The 23,917-nt window shown below is 46.3% G+C and overlaps 1 protein-coding gene across 1 annotated transcript in view; it reads left to right on the top strand.

Moving 5' to 3' along the window:
* Nucleotides 1-11,232: 11,232 nt before the first annotated feature.
* The window catches only part of ARK2C (arkadia (RNF111) C-terminal like ring finger ubiquitin ligase 2C), a 135,846-nt gene continuing 123,161 nt past the window's right edge, over nucleotides 11,233-23,917 (top strand). Inside the window, exon 1 of the mRNA XM_087958688.1 lies at nucleotides 11,233-11,408. Coding sequence (XP_087814814.1) covers nucleotides 11,351-11,408 — 58 coding nt within the window. The 5' untranslated portion in view covers nucleotides 11,233-11,350. The remainder of the gene's footprint in view (nucleotides 11,409-23,917) is intronic.

Here is a 23,917-nt window from a genome sequence, read left to right as displayed (position 1 = left end):
TTCTCCTTCCCCCTTCCTTCCTTCCTTCCTTCCTTCCTTCCTTCCTTCCTTCCTTCCTTCCTTCCTTCCTTCCTTCCTTTCTTCCTTCCTTCCTGCCTGCTTGCCTGCCTGCCTGCTTTATTTCTCCTTCCTCCCTCCCTTTCTCCTTCCTTCCTTCCTTCCTTCCTTCCTTCCTTCCTTCCTTCCTTCCTTCCTTCCTTCCTTCCTTCCTTCCCTTCCCCTCCCTCCCTCCCTCCCTCCCTCCCTCCCTCCCTCCCTCCCTCCTTCTGTCCTTCCATCCACTCTCCTACCCACCCATCATCTAACAAAAGCATGGCCCTTATGCAGAGATGCTATAGGCAAGGATGGCAAGCATGCTGTGTCCTACATTCCACACTTTAAAAATGCCATGAAGGGTAAAAAGGAAGCAAGGGAGGAAGGAAGGGAAGAGAAGCTACAAAGGTGTGGAGCAAGATGTAAAGAAACAGGACTTATTCAGAGATAATGAGTAAAAATTTAACTGAAAAAGTGATTCTGCAAAGGTACATAAGATTGTATTGTTATATTTGTATTAGAAATTATGTTAGAAAATTGGAAACAACATATGATTAAAAAGTGGGATAAAATACTCAGTGTAACTCAGTGAAACTTTTGTGAACAAGATAAATGAAATGAAATAAATGAGAGAATTGAACTAGGAAGGAATGGGAACATTTTAATGACATAATGTTTTAAAATATGAGTGAAGTGGGGGGAAGCAACTATGGAAAGTTTATAAGTGTTCCCATAGAAGTATGATACTTATTTGAAAAGTAATGTGTAAAATGTTTAAGATTTAAATGAATACTAATATTAACAATAGATTTGAATTGGCATGGATTGTTGTTTTAATTATATTATATATTTATAATTTTTTCTCTTTTTAAAATATAGTGTGTAACTTTAGAATGTACTAAGCAGAATCTGAATGGAAGTTATGTATTATATTAAGTGTTATAAATTTAGGGGAAAGATATAAAGGCGTATATAAATACTCCAATCAGTGATTACAGGAGAAATTTTGTCTAATGAGAAAAGATAATAGACAGCTGGAAACAGGACAGACAAAGAATATAAGTATAATGATCTGAATTGAGATGAAATAAATAAAATAAAATTAAGAAAGTTAAAAGAGGGGAGAAGCTATATAGAAAATGTAGAATGGTAATAAGATATGAAATGGTATATAAAATGAACATGAATTTGAATTTGTGTCTGTACGAAGAGATGTAACCCGGGATCAAGCTGCTTTCAAAAAAGATGTTTTATGTTTTTATGTTTTATGTTTTATGTTTTGTTTGTTTATGTTTGTTTTTAAAAATCAATAAAAAATTTATTTTAAAAAAATGCCATGAAGTGTACTATCTCTAATATGAATTATTCGCGCTCACAAACACACTGGTTTTTGTGCAATCATGGTGGATAGTGAAACAAATGATCCAGCACAGGCTTAATTTTTTTGTTTTTAGTTTAGGGCGGGGGAAAAAATCAATACGACTGAAGTTGAATATTATTGGGCCTGATACAGATGTTGCTTTTCTTGGTGGCTGGTAAACTATCTCTCCTCCCAGACTGGCTGAGTTTTTGCATTGTCCTTTTGTTGTTGTTGTTCCTTCCACTTTCTTAAGAATTTGCAAACCAGACATGAAGTTTTATTCCTCTTTCCAGCCACCAGATCCCTCTCCACCACTCCCACCACCCCAAAAAACCAGACAGAAGTAGGCACAAGGAAAGTTTGAGGTGACCTCTCCTTTCCATTGGAATAACACAATGGCCATATGGAAGACGGTACAGGCAATCAGCTTGGCAACTTCACAAAGAGCCACCTGCTTTTGCAGGCAATAAAACTAGACTTTTGAGGAAAGGACATTTCTAGGAGGTCAATAAGTCACACCGAGGAAGGAGAAGGGGCGAAGGCTAAAAGACTTTTGAGAACTTTCTGGGCATACTTCAAAGAATCCACAATGGCCAGCTTGTAAATGAGAAGGAATTTAAAATCCTTTTAATGGATTTACTTTCCCAATTATTGAACCTGCTGGGCAGCCTTAGTGGACACAGAGAGAGAGAGAGAAAAAAAGAAGCATTTGGAGTATTTTACTGAAATTATATGATGGGAAGTGATCACAAAGCACAGGAGGTCAAGTAACAAAATAAAAATTCCCCTGATTCACTTGCTTTGGCTTTTGGTCATCAAAATCTTGGTGTTTTTTTTAAAGCATCTATATGCTAACAGGCATTAAAATAATTTGAAAAGAATCCACTGTAGGAACTGTTCAAAAATGAAATATAAGTAGTCCTCGACTTACAACCACAACTGAGCCTCAAATTTCTATTCTATTTCTAAACAAGGCAATTGTAAGTGCATTTTGCCCTGTTTCACAACCATTTTTTGTCATAGTTAACACAGGGATACAATCAAGACCAAAGGAGGTACTAATATCCCTCTATAAAGCCTTAGTAAGACCACATCTAGAGTCCTGCATCCAGTTTTGGTCACCACACTATAAAAAAGATGTGGAGACTCTAGAAAAAGTACAGAGAAGAGCAACCAGGATGATTAGGGGACTGGAGGCTAAAAGATATGAAGAACAATTACAGGAACAGGGCCTGGCTAGTCTAGGAAAGAGAAGGACCAGGGGAGACAGGTTAGCAGTCTTCCAATATTTGAGGGGCTGCCACAGAGAGGAGGAAGGGGTCAAGCTATTCTCCAAAGCACCTGAAGGCCAGACAAGGAACAATGGATGGAAACTGAACAAGGAGAGATTCAACCTGGAAATAAGGAGAAATTTTCTGACAGTGAGAACAACCAACCAATGGAACAGAAGTTGCCTTCAGACGTTTTGGGAGCTTCTTCACTAGAAGTTTTCAAGAAGAGACTGGACTGCCACCTGTCAGAAATGGTGTAGAGTCTGTTTAGGTGGTGGTGGTGGTGGGTTGGACTAGATGACCTACGAGGTCCCTTCCAACTCTGATTATCTGTTAATCTGTTAGTTGTTAAGTGAATCACTGAAGTTGTTAGGCGAATCTGGTTTCCCCCAATGACTTTACATATAGGAAGCTGGCTGGAAAGGTGGTAAAATGGGATCATATGACCCCAGGACACTGCAAGCGTCATAAAAATGAACCAGTTGCCAAATGTCCGGATTTTGATCATGTGACCAATGGAATGCTGCAAAGGTTTTAAGTGTGAAAAATGGTCATAAGTCCTTTTCTTCAGTGCCATTGTAACTTTGAACGGGCAGTAAACGAACTATTGTAAGGCGAGGAACATCTGTAAAAAGGAAGAAAACTCCATGATATATAGAGTTTTATATATAGAGCCTCGGTGGTGCAGTGGTCAGAGTGCAGTACTGCAGGCTACCTCTGCTGACTGCCGGCTGCCTGCAATTTGGCAGTTCGAATCCCACCAGGCTCAAGGTTGACTCAGCTTTCCATCCTTCCGAGGTGGGTAAAATGAGGACCCAGATTGTTGAGGGCAAGAGGCTGACTCTGTAAACCGCTTATAGAGGGATGTAAAGCACCGTGAAGTCTAAGTGCTATTGCAAAGGATGGAAGGAAAGAAGGAAGGAAGGAAAAAAAGGAAAGGAGCCAGAGTGGCATAGTGGTCAGGATGCAGTACTGCAAGCTAGCTCGCTGCTCACTACCAGGAGTTTGATCCTGACCGGCTCAAGGTTGACTCAGCCTTCTGTCCTTCCGAGGTGGATAAAATGAGGACCCAGATTGTTGAGGGCAAGAGGCTCTAAACCACTTATAGAGGGATGTAAAGCACCGTGAAGCAGTATATAAGTCGAAGTGCTATTGCTATGATGGGAAGATACCATAGGAAGTCATTTCAACCCAAACAGTCTGAGTTAATTATTAATTAATTACCTGGGTGGGCAGGATAAGGGTGTTTGCAGAAATAGGCTGCACTCATAATTGACTGAGTTAATTATGGTGATGCAAACACAAGATTGGACAACATAAGTTTCAAGAGCCGTTCTGGGTAGAGGTGGTCCTCGAGGTACAACCAACATTAAGACCCTCATTCAAGTTGCTAAGTGAGAAATTTCTTAAGTGAGTTTTGCTCCATTTTACGACTTTTCCTACTGCATTTGTTAAGTGAATCACTGCAGTTGCTAAGTTAGTAACAGTTGGTAAGTGAATCTGGCTTCCCCATTGACTTTGCTTGTTAGAAGTTCGCAAAAGGGGACCATGTGATCCCGGGGCACCACAATTGTCATTTATCTGAGTAAGTTGTCAATTTACATTCGGATGCAAATCACATAATTATGGGGAAAGTGTGAAGAAAGGTCGTAAGTAATTTCTGGTGCCATTGTAGCTTCAAACAGTCACTAAATGAATTGAATATCTTTATTTCCTTTATGATAAAAAGGTTTGTTTTCAAGCTACACTTGCATACTTGGTTAGAATTAACCTTGATTTGTTTCCTGTATTGTATGGACTGAGGCTGTTTGATTTGTTTATTGTTCAGTGCATTGTGTGAACCCAGAACATGGGTTAATTCACAAAGCAGCTTAAGTGTTGTATATATGAAGTTAAAAAGTAATAATACTCGCCCTATACTATTTATTGCAACAACTTGCCACTGATTCAGTAAAGACAACTGAACTTTGAGAGCAGCCAAAACATTCAGGGTAAGATGAAAGCCATTTACACAAATACAATGCTTGTTGCATAAAATAAAGTAACTACTAATTGGAATAGTAGCGTTTTTATTTTAGTCACTCTCCAGGACATAAGAGCATTCATTAATAAAATAACAGCTGGTTGATTTGATAATAATCTTCTAATCTACATACTGAGATAAATTCTTGTCTCATTTCTATGTTCATTTCCCATATTACCTTCTTCTGTCACATTTGCAATTTTATCAATCCTTATTCTATTAATTCAAAATTGTCCCCTTTGGTTAATAATTCGAGCTAGCCACCTTCATTCTACCTTAGTAACAATCTTCCTATTTACTATATATTATACATACCCCTATTTTTGTCAGATTCCACATTATATTTTCCCAATCACCTTATAAATCATCTATATATTACAAAAATATTAATCTAATCAATTAATTATAGCAACTGATATTAATCTTTCAATAATAGTTCATTCATTTTTTTCTTATACATTGCTAAATCAATTATTATATAATATTCTTATTATAAATTCCAATTTCCGTATTTATTTTATTAAATTCCATATCCAATATAGCGATAATCCTTTAATAGAGAGCGAGCTAAAAAAAACCTGTTACATTCTTATCTATTTTCAATACTTATTCTTATACGTCACAACATATTACTTGCGGAGTCTCCTTCCCTATCCTTTTTTTCACTCGTTATCAGAAATGTTAAAGATTGAAGATAATAGCACGGATTTTCAAAACATAATTCCAATATTGTTAAATTTGTAAGATTATGAAAACAAGAGTGAACACAGTGCAATATAGATTTATATAATTTGGATGTTAATGTATGAAATTATGTGAAATAATTGAAATAGTTAAGAATAGTTAACATGAAATATACCATCACTATCTTATTACATTCTACACCCATAATATTGATATTATAATTATGTAAATCCATAAAAGCATGTAACGCAGTACATGTATAGAAAGGAATGTCAATAATGAAAAGGCTAAATAAACAAAAATAACACAAGTGCAAATGAAGAAATAACAATTTATAGTAATAACAATAATTTCTTCAAAAAACCCGCCACGGATCCTTGTTCAAAATTCCGCGATTCTGACTTTATATACACAACATACTTAACTAGGTCATAAATGTGTATTTTGTGAACTCACACAAAGACCCACTTACCGTATATGCCGGCGTATAAGACGACCCGGCGTATAAGACGACCCCCAACATTTCCACTCAATATATAGTTTGTTATATACTCGCCCCTCTTCCGCACGCCTTCCACTTTTGCACTTTTTTTTTTTTTTTGAGGCACTTTTGTCTATCGTGGAACGAATCCCATGAAGCCGAAAGGAGCAGCCAGCCTTCTCCAGCTCCCAAGGAAACGAGGCTCGCACCGCCCGGGCTCCGCTGAGGTATCCGGCTGGGGCTGTCAGGAGTTGTTACCACTGGCACGGCTCACGCGGCTCCAGTCCGCGTTGCCTCGGGAAGGAAAGGCAAAAAGGAAGAGCCGCGGCGGCGCTTTGCAATGGCAGCAGCGGCTCCTGGTTTTGCCTTTCCTTCCCGAGGCAACGCGGGACTGGAGCCGTGCGGAGCCGCGCCAGCGGTAACAACTCCTGACAGCCCCAGCCGGATACCTCAGCGGAGCTCGGGCGGTGCGAGCCTCGCTTCCTTGGGAGCTGGGAGAAGGCTGGCTGCTCCTTTCGGCTTCACGGGATCGTTCTCCACGGTGTGCAAAGTGCCTCAGCCGCGGCAGCCGCAGTGCTTCCCAATTACTATTTGCCGGCGTATAAGACGACCCGGCATATAAGACGACCCCCAATTGGAGGCATCTTTTTCAGGGCAAAAAAGTTGTCTTATACGCCGGCAAATACGGTAACAATCCCAGAGTGGGTTACATTTAGCTTCAAATAGACCTGGTTTTGTTTATGAATACACGTCTCTTCACCCCATTCGACAGTATGGATTTACAGTAGTAAATCTTCTCACTAAGGAGATTGATGCAAAGGCCTAGAGTGGTTTCATTTTCATGGGCCCTCTCTGGTTACTCTTTCTCTCCTTGGTAGTTTTACTTCATTCAGGGATGAAACCCAACTTGGTGTAGTGGTGAAGGTAATGGACTATAAACTAGGAGACTGTGAGTTCTAGTCCCGCCTTAGGCATGAAAGCTGGCTGGGTGACTTTGAGACAATCACCAGGAGATGGTGAGTTCTAGTCCCGCCTTAGGCATGAAAGCTGGCTGGGTGAGTTTGGGCCAATCACCAGGAGACTGAGAGTTCTAGTCCCGCCTTAGGCATGAAAGCTGGCTGGGTGAGTTTGGGCCAATCACCAGGAGACTGAGAGTTCTAGTCCCGCCTTAGGCATGAAAGCTGGCTGGGTGAATTTGAGACAATCACTAGGAGATGGTGAGTTCTAGTCCCCTTAGGCATGAAAGCTGGCTGGGTGACTTTGGGCCAATCACCAGGAGACTGTGAGTTCTAGTCCCGCCTTAGGCATGAAAGCTGGCTAGGTGACTTTGAACAAATCACTAGGAGATGGTGAGTTCTAGTCCCGCCTTAGCCATGAAAGCTGGCTGGGTGACTTTGGGCCAATCACCAGGAGACTGTGAGTTCTAGTCCCGCCTTAGGCATGAAAGCTGGCTAGGTGACTTTGAACAAATCACTAGGAGATGGTGAGTTCTAGTCCCGCCTTAGCCATGAAAGCTGGCTGGGTGACTTTGGGCCAATCACCAGGAGACTGTGAGTTCTAGTCCTGCCTTAGGCATGAAAGCTGGCTAGGTGACTTTGAGCGAATCACTAGGAGATGGTGAGTTCTAGTCCCGCCTTAGGCATGAAAGCTGGCTGGGTGACTTGAGACAATCACCAGGAGACTGTGAGTTCTAGTCCCGCCTTAGGCATGAAAGCTGGCTGGATGACTTTGGGCCAATCACCAGGTGATGGCGAGTTCTAGTCCCACCTTAGGCATGAAAGCTGGCTGGGTGACTTTGGACCAATCACCAGGAGATGGTGAGTTCTAGTCCCACCTTAGGCATGAAAGCTGGCTGGGTGACTTTGAGACAATCACCAGGAGATGGTGAGTTCTAGTCCCGCCTTAGGCATGAAAGCTGGCTGGGTGACTTTGGGCCAATCACCAGGAGACTGTGAGTTCTAGTCCCGCCTTAGGCATGAAAGCTGGCTAGGTGACTTTGAGCGAATCACTAGGAGATGGTGAGTTCTAGTCCCGCCTTAGGCATGAAAGCTGGCTGGGTGACTTCTAGACAATCACCAGGAGACTGTGAGTCCTAGTCCCACCTTAGGCATGAAAGCTGGCTGGATGACTTTGGGCCAATCACCAGGTGATGGCGAGTTCTAGTCCCACCTTAGGCATGCAAAACCAACTGTGGGTGACTGGGCTGGTCACCCTCTCTCAGCTCAACTCAAAGGGTTATTAGGAGAAAAACAGAAGGCAGAAGCATTCGGTACACATGCTACGCTTTTCATTTTATTTTAGAGTTGCACAAAAGAAATGCAGGATATAAATCTAGTAATAAGTTTATTTAGTAATAAAGGCAATAATTTCCATATTTATCAATAAAGGTTGCCCAGCATTCCCTTGTAGGGGAGATGGGCAGCATAAAAATTTAATAAATAATAAACAAACCCCAGACACCAAGTGGGATTTAAAAATGCATAAAAGAGTATGTCTAACTTCTATTCCCAATTATACTTTTTTTAAAAAACAAATTATTATTAATCTCACAGCCTTCTTTGCAGCAACAGATAAGAAAATGGCGAGAGTTAACTGTTTGTGTCATATCTGATACCATCCTAGTGATGGGACAGTTGGATCCTGTGTGTTGTATGAGGGCAGTTTGTCTGGAAGAGCCCTTAATAAGGCCATAACTTCTCTGCACAGATAGTCCTCCACTTACAACAGTTCATTTAGTGACCAAAGTTACAATGGCACCGAAAAAAGTGAGTTAGGACCATTTTTCACACTTTAAAACTATTGCAACATCCCCATGGTCACGTGATCAAAATTCAACTGACTCCTATTCAACGGTTGCAGCATCCCGGGGTCACATGATCCCCTCTGGTGACCTTCTGACAAGCCAGATTCACTTAACGACCACGTTACTAACTTAACAGAACGGTGGCAGGAAAAATAGGAAAGATCGGAAAATGCAACAAAACTCATTTCACAATTACCATTTCCCTGAAAATACGAAACTATCCCAAAAGTCAGTCCTAGCTTGATTCTTGCAATATAAGCCCTACCTCCCCCCCCCCCAAAATAAGCCCTAATTAAGATCCCACCCACTCTAGAGTAGACAGGTAAAAATTAAGCTAGGGTGGGGATGGTGGAGTGCAACTGCCCTACTACTTACCTGTGGACAGCTGTAGCCAGGCCTCACACACCCTGACACCTGCCTTGCTGGTCCATTTCTTCTGCAGCCGGCAAGGCTGGCAAGGCTTTCCTGAAGGCCTCTGTAGCTGATAACAAAGAAGCTCTGGATCGATCCAGAGCTCTGTTATGGGTCTCAGAGGCCTTTAGGAAAGCCTTGCTGGCTGCAGAAGAATTTCCTGAAGGCCTCTGACAGCAAAAAAAGAGGCCAGGGGCGACGCACGCAAGTGAGGTTAGTCAGTGGAGGACATCCCCCGAATATAAGACCTGGTGCCTTTTTTTTGGTGGCAAAAAAAAATGTAAGACAGGGTCTTTTTGGGGGGGAAACACAGCATCTCACTTAGCAACAGAAGTTTTGGGTACAGTCATGGTCGTGAGTCGAGGACTATCTGTATGTTGCGAGAGGGCAGTTTGTGTTGAAGGCCATGAACTTCTCTGTAAAACTCCAAAAAACTTCAGAAAGTTTAGGCGCATCCTTTCCTTTCTTGGTCTCACACCTTTTGGTGAAACCAAGTGTAAAAAAGGATCGAGGACTTTGTCAGCTATTCCAAGTTTGAAACTTTACAATTTCGGGGGGTGGAAAGAACAAAAGTTTTAGTAACAGGGACAAATAGTCCCCCACCCCAATACAGACAACCAAGATCTGGCCCTCAGGTTGGACAACACCTACTCCTTGACTTACGACCACAATTGAGCCCAGCGTTTCTGTGGTTCAGCGAGACATCGGTTCAGCGACTTTTTGCCCCGTTTTACGACCTTTCTTGCTGCGACGGTTAAGCGAATCGCCGCCGCTCTTAACTCATTAACACAGCCGTGAAGGGAATCGGGGGGAGCCCCATTGAATTTGCCTGTCAGGTGGTCGCCAAAGGGGCTCAGGCGACCCGGGTGTGTATGTGTGTAAAATACTGCAACCGTCAGAAAGATGAGTCGGTGGACGAGTGTCCGAATTTCAGTCAGGTGACCATGGGGGATGCTGAAATGGTCCCAAGGATGGGGAAGAAAAACGGTCCTAAGTGTGAAAAAAACCGGTCCTAAGTGTGAGCCACGATCCTAAGTGACACGTTTCAGGGCCGTTGTCACTTTGAACGGTCCCTAAGCGCCCTGTGGTAAGTCAAGGACTACCCGTAACTTTAGCCCCCCCCCCCTTTTTTTGCACCCCCATTGTTCTGCCTAAGCCCCTTCCCAGGCGTGGCATTCTCTGAGGGAGTCGCTCCTTTTTTCCACGGCTTTTCGTCTCCGCTCGGGGGTCGAATTCGCTTTTCTTCCAGAATCCCGCGGAGATTTTTTTTGCCACCTCACGCCCCATCTCCACGCGCGACCCCAACCCTCACCCCCCACGCTCTCCCCTCATCCCCAAGCGACGTCCGGGGCCTCCCCTCGCCTCGCTCGCTCGCTCGCTCTCCCCACGGCGCGGCTGCTTCGCCCCTCCTCACGTCGTCCAGGGCAGGTTCCAGGGCACCCCCGGAGCCGCACCTTGCGCCTCGCCCCGGGACGAGGGGACGGACGGACGGAGCTGCTGCCGCCCCCAATCTCCCCGCTCCTCCGCCCACAACCCTCAGGCTTCTCCTGGAGGGCCGGTGGCGGGAGTCCGCCAGCGCTCGGCTCGCCCTTCTCCCGCGCGGCCGCTGCGTCCTGGCGCGCCGGGAAAGGGGAGCATCTGGTGCGGCGGAGAGCCGAGTGAGAGTCTCTCACCTCAGCCGCCTCCACCGCAAACTGACGGCCTCTTTTTCCCAGCAGCGCCGGAGCCCCCCCACCCTCCCCACCTCCCAGAGTGGGCGGCGCCCCCTCCCCCAGCGCCTCCCTGATTGGGTCTCTCCCTCCTTTCCCCTCCCCCCCTCCCGCGACCCTGGCGGGCGGGGAAGGCGCGCGGCGACGCGGCAGCCTCCTCGCCCCGACGCCGAGCCCCGGCTGTCATTGGCTGCCGTCCCCTTTGTGAGGCGAGCAGCTGCCGGGCTCAGCTCCACATTTGAATGTTTCGAGGGGAGCGGCGAGGAACCATTTCCATGGGCCAGCTGTCTTCCCGGAGCCCGCCGCTGCTGCTGCCTCCGCCGCCGCCGTCGCCACCGCCGCCGCCTCCATCATCGCCACCACCGCCTCCGTCGCCGCCGCCAACCCAGCCGCCTCCGCCTGAGGAGCAGCCGAGCGCGACCCAGCCCCCGTCGCGGGAGACGGCCGCCGCCGCCGCCGCCGCCTCCTCCAGCCGGGGCTAATAGCTTCAGCGCCGCGGAGGAGAAGAACCGAGCGGGGCGATCGGCCCCCCGGGCACCGCCTCGCCTCGCCGCTGCTACCGCCGCCTTCGCAGGATGGTTTTGGTTCACGTCGGCTATCTTGTTCTTCCAGTGTTCTCTGTGCGAAACAGAGGTATCTCTCTCGCTTTATCGCGTCTTTTCTCGGCGAGCCTGGCAAGCTGGCTCGGTGGGCAGCAGGGGTCGTGTGGACGCCTTCCTTGCGGGTCGCGGGGACACAGAGAGAGAGAATGAGAGAGTGAGTGAGAGAGAGGTCGTCGGGGGGAGAGACAGAAAGAGAGAGAGAGAGAGAGAGAGAGAAGGAAGGAGGGGGAGGCAGCGGACGCGTGTCTTTCTCGGGCAAGGCGAGGGAGGGGGTCCCGCGGAAGGAACAATACGCCCCCTCCCCACGGTGCCTGAACGCCCCCTTCTTCTTCTTCTCCCCACCCCAACCTCCCCCACCAGTGCGAGCGGGAGGGGAAGGAGGCGGCTTTGGAAAACGGGACAAAAGGTGCGAAAAAGGGGGACGGGTTGGGTGGGGGAGGAGGAAAGAGGTGACGATGGGGGAGGGTCGGGGGGGAGGAGAACTAGGGTGATCGCCCACAAGAAGGGCGATTCCTGAGGAAAGGATCCCAATGCTGCCGGGCTTTGGAGGCGATCGAGGCTGGGGGTGCAGAGGAAGGCGGATCGAGGAAGGGGGAATCTTAACAAACAATCCCCGAGATCGCTGGGGGTGTTCCGTGTGTGTGTGTGTGTGTATGGGGGGAGAAGGATGCTTGGAGGATGGGGGCTCCTTCTGGGACGAGAAGAATGGGTAGCCCCCCGCTCCCTCCTCCCTCTCGGGTTAAGCTCCATTTTCTCTCTCCCGGTGAGCCCCTCCCCCGCTTTCTCTCTCTCTCTCTGCCCCCCTCTCTTCAACCCCTCTGCCTAACAATACTCGCTCCCTGCCTTGCCAGGAAGACGGGCTCGATCCTTTCTCTCCGAACCCCAGATCGTAACCAGCTTCTTGGGGGTTGTGGGGGTGGGGTGGGAGGGAGAGAAGGAAGGCGGAGTTGTTTTGGGGAGGGTCGAGCGGGCGTGTCTACCTCCTGCACCCTCGAACGGGGCTGGGTGGGAGGGTTGTTCTTTGCCAGGAATAAAAGGGGGGGGGGCGCGGGGGTCCCGGCACTGGATCCGGATTCCTCTCCCACCCACCCCCCGTTTCCCTCCCTCGGAAGCTTTGCAGCGTTGAAGCGGTTCTCCTACCTATCTCCCCCCGCCATTTCCTCCCCTCACCCCTCTGCCTCCTGGTGAACTCTGCTTAACACCTCCCCCCGCCCGGGAATCTATTTTTATATTGGCTTCTCCAGCGAATTGGATTCCTTTTGGGGGTCGGTGGGTGTGGGTGTGTGAAGGTGGGGGGGGGTAGGTGGGGTCTCTGCCCCTCCTCTTTTCGTTCCGGTGATGGCTTGCTACCGAGGTGCCTTCTCTTCTCTCCCCCATCCCTTCCCCATCCTTGCCCCCTCCCTCTGATCGCTGCCCCTCCCTCCCTCCCTCCCTCCACGCCTTCCCTCCCTGTGGGATTTCCGCCTGGCCAACCACACACTCTTTTTGCGCTGCTGCGCCTTTTTAATCCGAGATGCACCACAGTTGGCTCAGAGAAATCCTAAACCTCTGGGTTTAGAGGGACCACCGACATGGGTCTCTCTTTCTCTCTCTCTTTTTTTTTTTTTAAAAAAAATATATTAATTATTATTATTATTATTCCAAGTGACTTTTAATATGGGATGTGTATCTGTGCATATTTCGCCCCTCCTCCTCCTCCCCCGTGCATATATTTTTCAGTTCCACCCATTTCCCATAAGCAACACAAAGGTCTGGAGAATTTAATTCCTCCTCCCATTTTTGCTTATTATTATTATTATTATTATTATTATTATTATTATTATTATTATTATTATTATTATTATTATTATTATTATTATTGATTTCCCCCCTCCCTATCCTTTGAGCTTCCTTGCCGTCCCAATCCACAATGCATTTGGCTCTTCATCCTTCTTTCCTTTTTTCTCTCCTCCCCATCCTTGAGATAATCAGGCCCTTCTGGAGTGGATCTACCGCCTCCCCAAGAGACCTTTTAACCTTTTGAATTTAAGAAGCCAACGGTTAGATGTTGTTTCTACTGCGCCCAGCCTTGGAGGCTCATTTCCACCCCAGGTGGAGGTAGGGGGGTGGCACGGCTCAACCCTAGAAGGAGAAAGCTTTAAATCCAGGAGCAGAATCCAGCCCCTTCTCCTCACCTGGGTTTAACTCGCCTGGGTTTAACTCACCCTTTTGACAAACCTCTTTTCCCTTTTTTAAGGCCCCCAATCTGGTCAAAAGGGGGTCTTTTTAAGACACCCCCGTGTCTGCTGGAACTAAAGACCCCTGCCCCAACATCACTGAGCCTCTGCAATTCTCCCTCCCCTCCCCTTCTTCTCCCCTCTCCTCCACTGTACATGTGTAACATAACTGCTTAATTTTGCACATCGTGGCATTAAGCTTTCTTGAACCTGCAACCTTCTTTTAGTGTGATGATGGGACGGTGTGGGCATTTTCTGCATTGATCCAACTTTTTTGTTTTGGTTCCTTTATTGTTTTGATTTATTTATTGAGTTTTTTTTTTCTTCTTCATTGTGTAGATCCGTGAATGATCCACCTTCTGCCATGTGCCTTGTAGTTCTCTGGCTCTGCATTTTAGCTCTAATGTTGACACCTCTCCTTTAACCATTTCCTGTACCCATCTGAGGAACGTACTGGCATTTTAAGTCGAAGTATCCTCTTTCTTATCTTCCGCAGACCCTCACCGGCAAGAGGGTTGGGTGGGCAGGTGCGGTGGGAGGGAAAGGGCAGGAAAGCAACCTTGCATTGATAAAAGCTTTTAAACGGGAGAGTCAATTTTTGCCTCCCCTGTTTCCTGATCTTCCTGGTGTGGCTTAGATGTGGGAGAATAGAGGCTAAAGATTAAACCCAAAGCCACTTCCAACTATTGGTTTGGTCCAAATAAAAAAAAATAAAAATGAGGGTCTCCGTGAGATATATCGGTAAAAGATGTGACTTTCTTTTTTTTTAAAAGAAAAAAATGTAATTTCAGAATGAGTAATTGTTAAAGAGGGGGTAAAAATTCTGTTGTGTTCTGCTTTCTTCCTTTTTTAAAAACAAAAATTGATTTTGCTTCGGAAGAAATGAGAGGTCTCTGCTCTTTGGGTTTTGTTAAGTACAAGAACACACCCACTGAGGAGCCATCCAAGGCATGTGGCATTCATTGGCTAAGTCTTTCGGAGAGAGGATACTGACACTTAAAAAAACTGAAGCCTTAAATCACCAAGCTTCTTGTGAAAAGAAAAGGGAAAGAAAAAAAAAAAAGCGGACAGACCTGATCGTTCAATCATGTTTCTCTTTTTAGCTGTCATTGTTGTAGATTAGGAGAAAAAAACAAAAACAGGCCATTTTCAATATAGCCGTAGTTTTATAACGCCATTTTTTGTACCTTCATCCTGTTTAGAGAAATACATTTGCACTGTAAATTCCTGTTCAGTGGATTCATTTTGCTTTCATTGTGGTGCTCGCCTTGATCAACACTACACAAATCCTCCCCTATGCTTGTTTCGCCATCTGGGTTTTCCTCTTCCGAGGACAGACAATAGCTTCCCACTTAAAGAAATCCTGGCTCTTAAAAAAAAAAGAAGAGAGAAAAGAATTGGATTTACAACCTGGCCATTAAGAGAAAGCATGCCCTGTCACTTATACCAAGCTTTATTTAAATTAATTTCCCTGCTGATAACAGGAAAGCAAGCTCCCCCGTTGCACACAAAAGGTTGCCACATCTTTTGCACACCGCAGATGACATACAAATGCCGCACAGACACACAGAAACATACACCCTTCTTGGGGGGCCAAACCAGTGTCTTTTCCAACAATTGGACTTGCAATATTTTTTTTTTCTTAGAAAGTTGGTCCCCAGGGAATCCTCCTGCCCATTTGGTCCCTTTGCTTTCCAGCCCACTTCCACCCAAAATTCAGCACCAACTATTTGACTTGGGTGCTCTAATCCAAACGGTGATAATTTGAGGGTGTTGGGAGGGTGATGCAGGGCAGGGAAGCCCACCCACCCCTGGCCTAAAAGAGGCTAGAGAAAGTGGATATAATGCTTGAGCAAAATGATTCTCCATTCAACAGGGATAACATTTCTTTTCTGCTGTGCTGGATTTTTTACTTCCTGTTCTTATTTTGTGGGTAAATTTTTTTCTGTATCCAGATATCCTTTGGTTGTGTATCTCTTCCTTTTTTTCTTGTACTAAAACTTGAAGCATGGTCTGTATTTTTTTACATTACCTAGTTTTTTCCTGATTGTAAATCTCTTTTGTAGAGACATACTTGCTGAAATGTAATTTGTGCCGTAGCCTTATACATCTACTCATTTTTATGCTGCTTCTGTTTTGTTGCCTCTTCACACGGCATGGTTGGGGCCCCGTTGCCTTTTGTATTGTGTGCATGACAACATTGTTACGACACAGTTCCACTAATACTAATATACAATCTCTCAATAAAGAACTAGTTTTCCTATATTAACCCTAGTGTGCTTTTTCTATTGCTGTTTTCCCTCATTTATCGTTGTATTCCTGCTGTTTTAGATTATTTTATTCCCCCCACCCTTCGCTTTCCCATTTTAGCCTTACTTCCTCTCCCATTTGAGTGAATGAAAAAGACATTTTTTCCTTTTTTTGAGGGGTGTTAACGTTCTCTATCCCATGCCTGTGACCTTATCAGCTTTCTCAATACACATCCTATATTATGATGGGGGTGGTTGTGGTTTTTCTCTCCCTGCACAGAGGTGACTGTATCCGGGCTGAACCACGGATTTTCTATTTCTGCACATAAAACGAACATATAAACACAACACGCCAATGCCTCTTTGGGGGGAAAGCAGGGGTTGGCATCCCTGTTTAAAGGTTTCCATATTTTATTGATCATCACACCAAGGTGGGGTTACCAAGGGAAGTGGTTACCAAAGAGATCAGGAAAGGAATCTGTGACATGCAGATAGCCCTCGACTTATCGAGCCCAAGGTTTCTGTTCAGCGAGACCGTGTCGAGCAAATTACGCTCCGTTTTACGACCTTTCTGTCCACTGCTGTTAAGTGAATGACCACAGTTATTAAGTAACACGCTAGTTATGCGAATCTGGCTTCCCCATTAGCAATGGCGTAGGGCTTCCTGCTTGGGTGGGTGTGGGGTTGGACGAGATAACCTTACGAGGTCCCTTCCAACTTCTGTTAATCTGAAAGACTTAACGACTGTAAATGAGCCCAAAATTTCCATCGCTAAAAGCAGGACAACGGTGAAGTGAGCTTTGCCTCGTTTTAACAATCTTTCCTGCCCGTGATTCGAATGAATCGCTGCAGAGGCTAGTCCCCCCAGTCGCTAAGTGAGTCACCGCAGTTGCTAAGTTAGCAACACGGTCGTGACATGAATCTGGCTTCCCCATCCACTTCGCTTGTCAGAAGGGTGCAAAACGTGACACACATCCCCTCCCCGGGACGTTGCCACCATCGTAAATATGAACCAGTGTCCAAATTTTGATCACGTTGATGCTGCAAGTGGGGGGAAACGGTCATATGTCATTTTTTTCCCCTCAGTGCCGTTGAAACTTCGAACGGTTGTTAAAATGAATGTGCCAGCGTTCCAGCAACCCTCCATTCCAACCAATAACTCTCCCCGAGTTTCCTTTTATTTGGATAGTAACTGGCACATCTGTGGAATTCTGAATCTAAAAGTTTCGGGCTTCCTTGCAAAAGTCAAAACTACAAATCCATCCCCCCCCCCTTAGCCATCATCACATCACATGGTCCAATCTTCATCCGTCCCAAAGTAAATCTCCCGTTTCATTATGTGTGCCACACTCCATGACTTTGAACCAGCGAAAGAATTTTATTTTGTCTTAACTAGATCTACTCCAATGAATTTCCCCCAATCCCACTTTCTCTGGCTCCATTGTGGCAGCGTGGGAGCATCGGATCTCAATATGGCTTCCAAAGCTGGCAGAATGGTTGTTAAGCCGAGGACTCCCTGTATGGAACGGGCAGGGGGGCTTGGTTTTTCTCCTGCGCCCCTGAGATTTCCCGTATAGTTTAAAAGGGGGGGAGGTACAGTCCTACAAAGCCAGTCTTCCCCCTGGACTTGGAAGTGGTGGTGTTGGTGGCAAAGCATGTCAGTGATGGGATTCAGCCAGTTCGCACCAGTTTGGGTAAAACTGGTGGTTAACTTTCTGAGCATTTTGGTGAACTGGTTGTGGGAAGAAAATCATGAGAGCAGAGAACCGGTTGTTCCATTATTTGAATTCCCACCACTGGGGCATGTGTACCAGTGGTGGTATGCTATCGGTTCAGCCTGGTTCGGCCGAACTGGTAGTAAAAAAAGCTGACAATCAGTTGAGAGGAAAATGAAGAATAAAGCGCAGGATCGGCCCTGCCACCCCACCCCTGAGCTTTTCTCTTCATTATCCCCTCAGCTGCAGTTGGCGCTGCAGCTGGTGTGGGGAAAAGCTGCGTGCCGGCGTTAGGCAAAGCACGCCCACCAAGCCACGCCCACCGAACTGGTGGTTAAAACCATTTGAATCCCACCACGGATGTGTGCATGCACATTTTAAATGTGCATAAAGACGGACAGACACAGATTGCTGGGGAAAGAAATAACGGAGCTTTTGACTCGTTCTCCAAAAGCCTACGGCAGAACCGATAACACCGATTCCTTTGGAAGTGAATTTTGGTGTTTCTCCATGCGGCTGGTCTCTCAAAAAAACAGGCAGCGGCTATAGAAGAAGGGACCTCAAGATAGGTCCCACAGGGGCCAAAGGAACCTCCGGGTGCTTCCCCCCTTTTTTTTTTTAAAGGGCTCACTTTCCAATATATACAGTAGTCATCGACTTAACAGCCACACAATGGAGCCCAACGTTTAGGTTGCTCAATGAGAAATTGGTGAAACGAGGTTTGTGCCCCCAGTCTACGACTTTTCTCGCCACATCTGTGAAAGGAATGGCTGCCGTTGTTAAAATTTAGGAACCCGGTTGTTAAACAAATTGGGCTTCCCCAGTGCTTTGTCAGAAGGTCACAAAAGGGGATCGCAGGACCCAGGGGAAATTGCAACCGTCATAAGTTATGAGTCAGTTGCCAAGCATCTGAATTTGGATCACGTGTCAATGGGAAGAGCATGCCGTTGAAACTTTGGGCACTAAATGAACCGTTGTAAGTCAAGGGCTACATGTAAAAGCTATAGGGGATTCCTTTCCACCTCAACCACCTCTCTCTTTTTCTTTCCCTTTCTTTCCTTCTCTCTTTCGCTCTCTTTCCCTCTCCTCTCACTCTATCTGTCTCTCTCTTTCTCTTTCCCTCTCTTCCCTTCTCTCTCTTTTCCTCTGTCTCTATCTCTGTCTTTCTGTTTCTGTATCTCTCTCTCTCTCTTTCCTTCTGTCTCTCTGCCTCTGTCTCTCTCTCCCTCTATCTCTGTCTCTCTCTGTCTCTCTCCCCACTTCCATACAAGTGGGATCAAGAAGCAACATTCACATTAGCATCTGCTCAAATGTTCTGCTTTGATTGACTGCCCTCCTTCGGGGAGAGAATTCCGGTGAGTCAGGGGGAGGCAGGCACAAACATGGTTAAATTTAGGTCAGTACTTAAAGCCAGCTGCATAAATTAAGGGCCTTCTGGGGGAATCCTGGCCAAGGTCTTCTATGTGAGGGACCACTGCCCTCCTTGAGCACTTTTTCCATGGATCTGATCGCAATTTTACTTGTTCGACCATAGCCAAAACACCGAGCTGTCCTTCCTCCCTTCCCGAATGAAGTTTCTGCTTGCCATTTCTCTCTGCTGCCCTCGTCAAAAAAACCCCCCATGGCTTAGATCTCGGCCCACACCAAATAGTTATCGTCACACATGTCAGCTTGCATGTAGTGGGCGAGAGAGAACATGCAGGCCTCTGCCTGGGGAACGGAGGCAGATCCGGTCATCTTTTGACAAGGTGTCTTTATTTATTATTCCTCTTTAGTTCCCTCTTCCTTTCCTCATTCTCCCACCTCCCTTGTTTGTCTCCTCCTTCCATTCTCTCTTGGGGAGGGGGGGAACCGATAAAACTATAAAGCAAGCCACTCAGCCCAGACCTATTAGATCCCAGATCCCTGGCCAAAGAAAACATATAACCCCATAGCAGCTGTTTCCCCCTTTCTGCCACCTCCCTTTGTAAGGGTTCCCATTCAAAGAACAGAGTTTCATGGCACCATCACACAACCACGTGTCCAAATCTGGTCCCAGAGATTAATGTTCACCCAGGTAAAAATCTTTGGTCTTTAAGAGTGCCTCAAAAAGTATATTTTCGGTGGTCTACTAAAGTCTAAAATCTGCCTGGTTCATGAGATGGCGTTGCTCCATCGTTTCTCATCTGTGTCCTCTGGTTGACGTGTCTGGCTTCCAAAACCTTCTAAGGGAGGTCCCAGAACATCCGTATCACATCATGCCGTTAAATAATCTGAGGTCTCCATAATTCATCACTCATTGAGGATGTGTTCCATTCCAGGACTTGGTGTTAACTTGGGAGATAGGATGAACCGGTTGTCCTCCTTGTGTTCTACTGACCCCAGAGTTTGTGAACACAGGTAGTCTTTGACTTACGACCACAAATTTCTGTTGCTGAGCAAAACCGTCGTGAGGTGAATTTTGTCCCATATTATGACACGGCAGATGTTAAGTCATTCACCCGGTTGCTAAAGTGAATCTGGCTTGACTTTGCTCAGGGGTGTTTAGATCTGGCCCGTGGAGACGTCCTGGAAACAACAAAGCATCGGCCCACGGTGCCTCTGCCAGCGAAAATGGAGCTCGGGAGGGCCGCGTGTGCTCCTCCCCCACCCACCCCCGAACTCCGTTTTTGCTGGCAGAGGGCTTGCAAAATAAACTAGAAACAAAACAGGAGACATGTTTCCCCCATTTGCATTTGAGCCTGCGAGAAGGGACAGGAAAGGAGAAAGGGAAAGAGGAAAGACAAAGAGAAGGAAAAGAAGATGGGAAGAGAGCAAGGGAGGAAAAATAAGGAAAGAGGGGAAGGGAGAAGAAAGGAGAAGGAAGCGGGAAGGAAAAAGAAAAGGAAGGAAAGAAGGGGAAGGAGGCAGGCAGGGAGGGAGGGAGAGAACAAGGAAGGAAAGGGAAGGAGGCAGGCAGGGACGAGGGAGGGAGAGGGAGGGAGAGAAAGGAAGGAAGGAAGGAAAGGGAAGGGAAGGAGGCAGGGAGGGAGGGAGGGAGAGGGGAGGGAGAGAAAGGAAGGAAGGAAGGAAAAGGAAGGGAAGGAGGCAGGCAGGGATGAGGGAGGGAGAGGGGAGGGAGAGAAAGGAAGGAAGGAAGGAAAGGGAAGGGAAGGAGGGAGGCAGGCAGGGACGAGGGAGGGAGAGGGGAGGGAGAGAAAGGAAGGAAGGAAAGGAAAGGGAAGGAGGGAGGGAGGGAGAGGGGAGGGAGAGAGGAAGGAAGGGAGGGAGGAAAGAAAGGGAAGGAGGAGGGAGGGAGAGAATGAGAAAGGATTATAATTAAAGGTTATAATGAGAGTGAGGGAGAGTCACAGGGAAGTCCTCCTGCCTTAGCACTTGGCCACCACAGATGCCTCCCCCCAACACAAATAATGTTGTGATGGCCACGCCCATCCTGAAAGAATGAAGAGGGAAGGAAAAAGAAGAAAAGGAAGGAAGGAGATTATATTGAGACTGAAGGAGGGTCTGAGGGAAGTCCCGCCTTAGCCCTTGGCCACCACAGGTGCTCCCGACACGAGTGACGTCGAGCTGGCCCAATCTGGCCTTGCCCTCGGCCACATACACACACACACACACACACACACACACACACACACACACCAGCCCCTTCAAGGTCAGAAACAACCCTGATGCAGCCCTCAATGAAATTGAGTTTGACCCCTTTGACTTTGCTGGTCGCCAAAGGGGGAAAATCACACAATTCCAAGACACTGAAACTGTCATAAATATGAGTCAGTTGCCAAGTGCCTGAATTCTGATCAGGTGACCACGGGGATGCCGCAATGATTGTAAGTGTGAAAAATGGTCATAAGCCACTTTTTACAGTGCCGTTGGAATGTCGACTGGTTGGTAAAGGCAGGGGTCTCCAACCTTTAACAGATAACAGATAATCAGAGTTGGAAGGGACCTTACAGGTCATCTAGTCCAACCCCCCGCCCAAGCAGGAGACCCTACACCATTTCTGACAAATGGCAGTCCAATCTCTTCTTGAAAGTCTCAAGTGAGGACACTCCCACAACTTCCGAGGGCAACTTCTATTCCATGGGTTGATTGTTCTGTCAGAAAGTTTCTCCTTAGTTCCAGGTTGAATCTCTCCTTGTTCAGTTTCCATCCATTATTCCTTGTCTGGCCTTCAGGTGCTTTCGAAAATAGGTTGACCCCCTCCTCCTCTCTGTGGCAGCCCCTCAAATATTGGAAGACTGCTATCCTGTCTCCCCTGGTCCTTCTCTTCACTAGACTAGCCAGGCCCAGTTCCTGCAACCGTTCTTCGTATGTTTCAATCTCCAGTCCCCTAATCATCCTGATTGCTCTTCTCTGCACTTTTTCTAGAGTCTCAACATCTTTTTTAATAATGTGGTGACCAAAACTGGATGCAGAACTCTAGGTGTGGTCTTACTAAGGCTTTGTAGAGTGGTATCAGTACCTCACTTGATCTCGATTGTATCCCTCTGTTAATGCAACTTAGGATTGCATTGGCTTTTTTGGCTGCCGCCACATACTACTGGCTCATATTTAGCTGGTTGTCTACTAAGACTCCAAGATCCCTCTCACAGTTACTGCTATTGAGCCTGGTTTCACCCAGTCTATATGTGTCCTTTTGGTTTTTCTTTGCCTAAGAGTAGGACTTTATGACTTGTGGATTTCAACTCCCAGAATTCTGGGCGTTGAAGACCACAAGTCCTAAAGTTGCCAAGGTAGGAGACCCCCTGAGTAAAGGAACTGTTGTAAGTTGAGGACTACCTGTGCTTTCTCAAGGAAAAAAATGTCTCTATCTGGGCAGGATGTAAAGCCAGAGATGTGGAAAGCCATGGCCCTTTTATGACTTCTGCACTTCCATCCCCAGAATTCCTGAACCTGAGGTAAAAGACCATGCCACTCTGATCTGAATAGAATCTCTCTATGCTACAGTTTTCTCTAAACCCCCTGTTCTAGATTCTCTTCCACGTACCCACCAGTGGTGGGTTTTTAAAAAAAATTTCCTACTGGTTCGGAGACAAAATTTTCACTACAGGTCCTCCAGAACCCGTCCGATCCATTTCAATACCACCTCTGGTACCCATGGATGTGAAAGGATTGTCCATCACCACGTTCCTTATGGAAGCACAAAACCAGGGACCCGTTAGAAAATTAAGTGCAGGTAATCCTGGATGTACGATCATCATTAGTGACTGGTCCAAGTGACAATGGCACTGAAAGAAGTGACTAATGACCGTTTTTCACACTTACGACCATTGCATCATCTCCACAGTCACATAACAAAATTCTGATGCCTAGCAACTGACCCGTATTTATGACGCTTGCAGTGCTCTGGGGTCATGGGATTCCCCATTTGCGACCTTCTGACAAGCCAAGCCAATGGGGAAGCCAGATTCGTTTAACGACTGTCAATAATTTCCCCACTGTCTTGGTTTGTCAGAAGGTCACAGCGATTCACTTAACAACCAAGAAAGAAAGGTCAATAAAATGGGGGCAAAATTCACTGAACAACTGTCTTGGTTAGCAACCCAAATCTGGGACTCTGCTGGGGTCGTAAGTTGAAGGACTAGAGTTATCGCAAAATGTTCCTGTCTTGTTTTGAAGACTGTTGCACTAGATCTCTGGTCTGAAAGCTGGAAAGGAAATCCAAATGTGTAGAAAGCTATGTCGTAATTATGTGACGGTCCCCAAATCCCATCTTCCACTGAAACCCAACCACATTTAAATCACAGAGGATAGCTGAAAAGTTTTATCCTATTATGGGCATAGGCTTTTAACTCTCTCCCTCTCCCTCCCTCTCCCTCCTTCCCTCCCTCCCTCCCTCTCTCCTGTCCCACTCTTACTAATTCTGGTTGGTAATTTAAGACTAATTCTAGGCCCTTTCTCACATTTCCTACTCTTTGCAAGTAAAGCCCTTTTAAAAAGCTCGACCGAGAAGGCAGAAGAATGTATGCTTAGAACGATTAAATCAAGGGAGAGTTTTCCGACGGAGCACAGTGGCTTCCTGGCATTGACTCTCTACTGCTTTTATAGACAAAACAGACCACAAATGTATTTTCTTGCCTTGAAAAAAATCGTACTGGTTTAGCAACCACATGACTACTTTAGGCAGAGGGGGAAAAATCTGACAAATATAGGTGATGATGCTTCGGAATAACTATTTTATATATAACAAGCTGTTTTCTAAAGCGCCTGTAGACCAGACAAGGAATAATGGATGGAAACTGATCAAGGAGAGATTCAACCTAGAAATAAGGAGAAATTTTCTGACGGTGAGAACAATCAACCAGTGGAACAGAAGTTGCCTTCAGAAGTTGTGGGAGCTTCATCACTGGAGGCTTTCAGGAAGAGATTGGACTGCCATTT

The sequence above is a fragment of the Notechis scutatus genome, chromosome 2 (assembly GCF_049901735.1).
Source record: "Notechis scutatus isolate UNSWTSFEM ecotype Mainland chromosome 2, rNotScu1.2, whole genome shotgun sequence".
Taxonomy (NCBI): Eukaryota; Metazoa; Chordata; class Lepidosauria; order Squamata; family Elapidae; genus Notechis; species Notechis scutatus.
Note: the sequence above shows the minus strand (reverse complement) of the source record. Positions and strands in the feature narration are given on the sequence as shown.